This window comes from Buceros rhinoceros, unplaced genomic scaffold (genome assembly GCF_000710305.1).
Source record: "Buceros rhinoceros silvestris isolate BGI_N320 unplaced genomic scaffold, ASM71030v1 scaffold1676, whole genome shotgun sequence".
Taxonomy (NCBI): domain Eukaryota; kingdom Metazoa; phylum Chordata; class Aves; order Bucerotiformes; family Bucerotidae; genus Buceros; species Buceros rhinoceros.
Window position 1 is genome coordinate 75038 of NW_010415614.1, and position 3714 is coordinate 78751.

General features: G+C 42.9%; 1 protein-coding gene across 1 annotated transcript in view; it reads right to left on the reverse strand.

The window, feature by feature from the left end:
- Positions 1-1908, reverse strand: part of LOC104494599 (inositol 1,4,5-trisphosphate receptor type 2) — a gene marked incomplete at both ends in the record, with an annotated part of 73843 nt that extends 71935 nt beyond the window's left edge. The window contains one exon of the mRNA XM_010137461.1: positions 1838-1908. Coding sequence (XP_010135763.1) covers positions 1838-1908 — 71 coding nt within the window. The remainder of the gene's footprint in view (positions 1-1837) is intronic.
- Positions 1909-3714: the final 1806 nt, after the last annotated feature.

The following is a 3714-nucleotide window of genomic DNA, read 5'->3' on the forward strand; positions in this document are numbered from 1 at the left end:
CGGCATTCCAGCGGTTCCTTCATTCTCGGCTCTTCAACCCATCCTCCTCTCTTCCCTCGCCGGTGATAAATCATTTCTCAGTACGGTGGGTGGGGGCTCCGGGTCCCTGCAACCTGGTCTCTCTTGACTTCTCCGCGCCCGTAATCAACACAGTTAAAAGGCTACTTGCAACACGGAAGATCTTTACTGCCCTAGTATATACATGAAGAAAAGTTCTTGTTGCCAGGATGACTGCTTCAGTGGTTCTCCTCTTTCAGAGCACGCCAAAAAGAGCAATAAACCTGCTCCCCTTCCTAATTTATAGTGTTATTCCAAGAGGCGTTGACTGCCATGGTTTGGGTCGGGGCAGGTGTGAAATTGGAGCCAGGGTTGCCTTTCGCAAGACAAGTTACAGGGGCTGGTAGCCCCTTCCTCCACACTACCTGAGCACACCTTAACAAAAGGCGGCAAACCAACAAACAAGGGGGGAGGAGCCCCCCTTTGCCCTGGAGCCGAAATCCTAAACCACGACAGAAAATTTAAAAAAAAAGATTGTCTTTTTAACCTCTGCCTGTCTCCTTGATCGTAGGCATTTGGATGTATTCTGTAATTGTACTATCACAAGGAAATCTTTTTCAGTGACCCCTGTCTCATCTAGAAACCGGAATACTTCCTACTTTGGGTTCAGGGTGACAGAAATACTGCCCAAAGAATCCCCACCCGAAATGCTGTGCAACACGTATGCTGTGAATTACGTAACTGCAGGCAGCAAGAGGATGAAATCACAGTTAGGTAGCCTGAACGCCACACTGGAAAACTGGATGCTGTCCCCACCCTCCTCTGCCAGATTTATTCCATGACATCACAGAAGTGAATGAAATTTATTACATCCTCACTTTCACAATCTCCAAGATCTAGCAGTGCGCTGAATGCTCACAGCTGGAACAAGAACCAACTGCTAATGCTTCCTGAATATTCTGTGAAAGCAGAACTTCAATGTTTTAAATGCAACTTTTTTGCAATAATACCATATATATACTGCAGTATAATGAACACTAGAAATAAAATAAGGTGAATAATGTAGTGCAACTCCTTGAGATAGGTACAAGCAGCCATGAAATGCATTTTCCTTGCTGTAAACCAGGCAAGCCATAACTGTCTCTGTCTCTGAACAGGTGTGAATTCAAGCCCATTTAAGCCAAATGGAGTTCTGATCAGGCTAGAAAGGTTCAACGTCGCACAGCTAGAGCAGAGCGTATAAATCAAGTACAGACGAGACTGAGAGGTTTTATTTCTTTCCCTTCTGATACCACAGGAGTATTTTTTAGCATTCAAGAAGTAGAAACTGCACGTTGTCAGTGCATTGTTATTTTTTCCAATAAGCAAAACAGCCTTATTACCCAGATCTACAAGGTCATGCCTAAAAGCTGTGAAAAAACAGATACAGTTTTAAGCCAAAGTAGTACAAAAAGCTGACAAAATACTTGGGTGTAGTCCTTAAAATGTTGTTTTGAGTTTTAAAAAAAACAAACCAGCAGGCTCAAGTAGTTTTCAACCTCACTAGCTTATTTCCCATTTACAGTAAGAGCAGGGCTGGAGCAAGGAGCTGGTCGCACAGCAGGTGATCAGCTGAACAGTGCCCAGTGCAGACCAATCCGTCTCTTGGACCACAGGAAAACTACTCCCTTTCCCCATGTTTTCCCCTGCCCTTGTGTCTTTGCTGATTTAGTATTTAGTTCTCAAAATCTATCATTCTCATTCCAGTTTGAAACTTCGACAATGTGTTCACAAACTGAAGTCATCTGGGAAGTTATACGCATCAGCTGGTCATTAAAAAAAAAAATCTCCAATTACTGACCTCTGAACTTCTTTGGAGGATTAGCAAGGTCACCTGCCTCTGGCTGAACCACACAGCGGTCATCCACTAACCTAGAAAAACAAAAGTGATTAGACTTACTACAACATGCATTTGACTTCAATGTACCCAAATGCAGAGACTTACCTGTCATATCACAGCTACTGACGCTACACAGTCCTCCAATTTGATCCAAAAAAACCTTAGAAACTATTATTTAGTTAAGCATAATCAAGACAGTTCAACATTTTCCTTCAAGAAAGCAAATTTCTTCTGTGGCACTAAATTACGGCCTGTATTTCAGATCCTTCTTCACTCGATTCTTTTTGTTACACTGTACATTGCTACACTGGTGTTACAAGTAAAATCCTTGTTTTCTTTCATGCCAACCCATTAACCCTGAATCAGAAACGGTTTCTTTTTCTGCGGCTGCCGGATTTTCACAGCCATTACCCTAGGGCATAATCCAAAACTCAAAATCAAGAGAGACCTGAACCACCTGAATGAGCCCTGGAAAAAGACCTCAGAGGAAAGTGTTGGGAAGGCACTCGGACTGGATCCATGAAAGGACATGCAAAGCACTACGGGTTAAAATGAATAAGCATTTATTTAATCCACAGCAGAAAATTTAATAAATCAAATATATTTCTCACAATATTTTGAAGTTAAACGAACAATAAAATTTAAAAATATAGATTGTTAATCTTGTCACAGAACTTCCTAAACAAAATAATCTTCCTTTCAGGACTCATCCTGTAAATAATCTGCCTGTTTCAAACAATTATTTAAGAAAAATCATGTTTAAGGTCACATTACTGCCCTGCTACTTCACAACAATTCCCCCGCACGCCCATGAATTTTCTGCCACTAGCAGCTGACAAGCTGCACGCTGTGGCTGTAGCTCCCAGAAACAGAAGTGAAAACAATAAAGAATTTTGGAACTCAGCAGCTCAGATCTCATAACGGATGCAAAAGTAGAATTGAAGTAACAGTCCCAGGAGCAGGCAGGCAATCTGCCATGGCCTTTAGGGAGCTGTCTAGGTTAAGACCAAGCTTAACAAGGACAAAGTGAGGTTTGGAAAGCAGGACTTAGGAAGAATCAGTCCTGCAAGATGCCCTTTGTCTACGATCTAACAGGCCAAAGCCTCCTGTGAACACCACCTAGGAGCTGAAGCCACAGAAGAAACTGGAAAGGACTACCTTAACAGAAGTTCTGCCCAAGGTTCGTAATGCCAAGACTGCTCCCTCCTGGACAAAATTCCTTGAAGGCCTTTGGAAGGACCCATAACGTTTGACCCTTAAGCATTGTCAGGATGAAGGACAGTACTCTGGAAGCTGAGCAGGAGCATCTTGTGTTCCTTGATGACACCTTGTGCACCCTCGTGACAGCTATAACTGTAGACGAAATGCAAAACTTCCACTGTGGTGCCCCATCACAGTAACAAAAGCCATACAGAAAATAAAGTGCTGGTGCCAAGTAAAACAAACAATATCCTGCACATTCTCTGAGCCAGTTAGCTGCAGTTCAAATACGTTACACCTCCAAGGCTCAGAAAACAGTCATTAAACAATACCAATCACTTCCATTTAAGCATTCTCTAAAGGCACAAAGACAAGGACCATAAACGAGTTCTGCTGTCCTTAGGAACCAAAGACATCAGAGAAGACAGAGAAAGGAGCTGCTGCTACTCCCATCCTGTGGGCCCAAAACAACAGGGCAAAGGTTAACTGACATGTGGCAGGACAGTGGCACAACAGACCAGGATCATCACCTCCTGAGCCACTGCTCAGTGCCCCAACTTCTGACACCGTTGTTTCTTACAAGTTATCTTATAATACCAGACAAACTTCTGAATGAAGCACTGCTTTGTCTCTGTGGC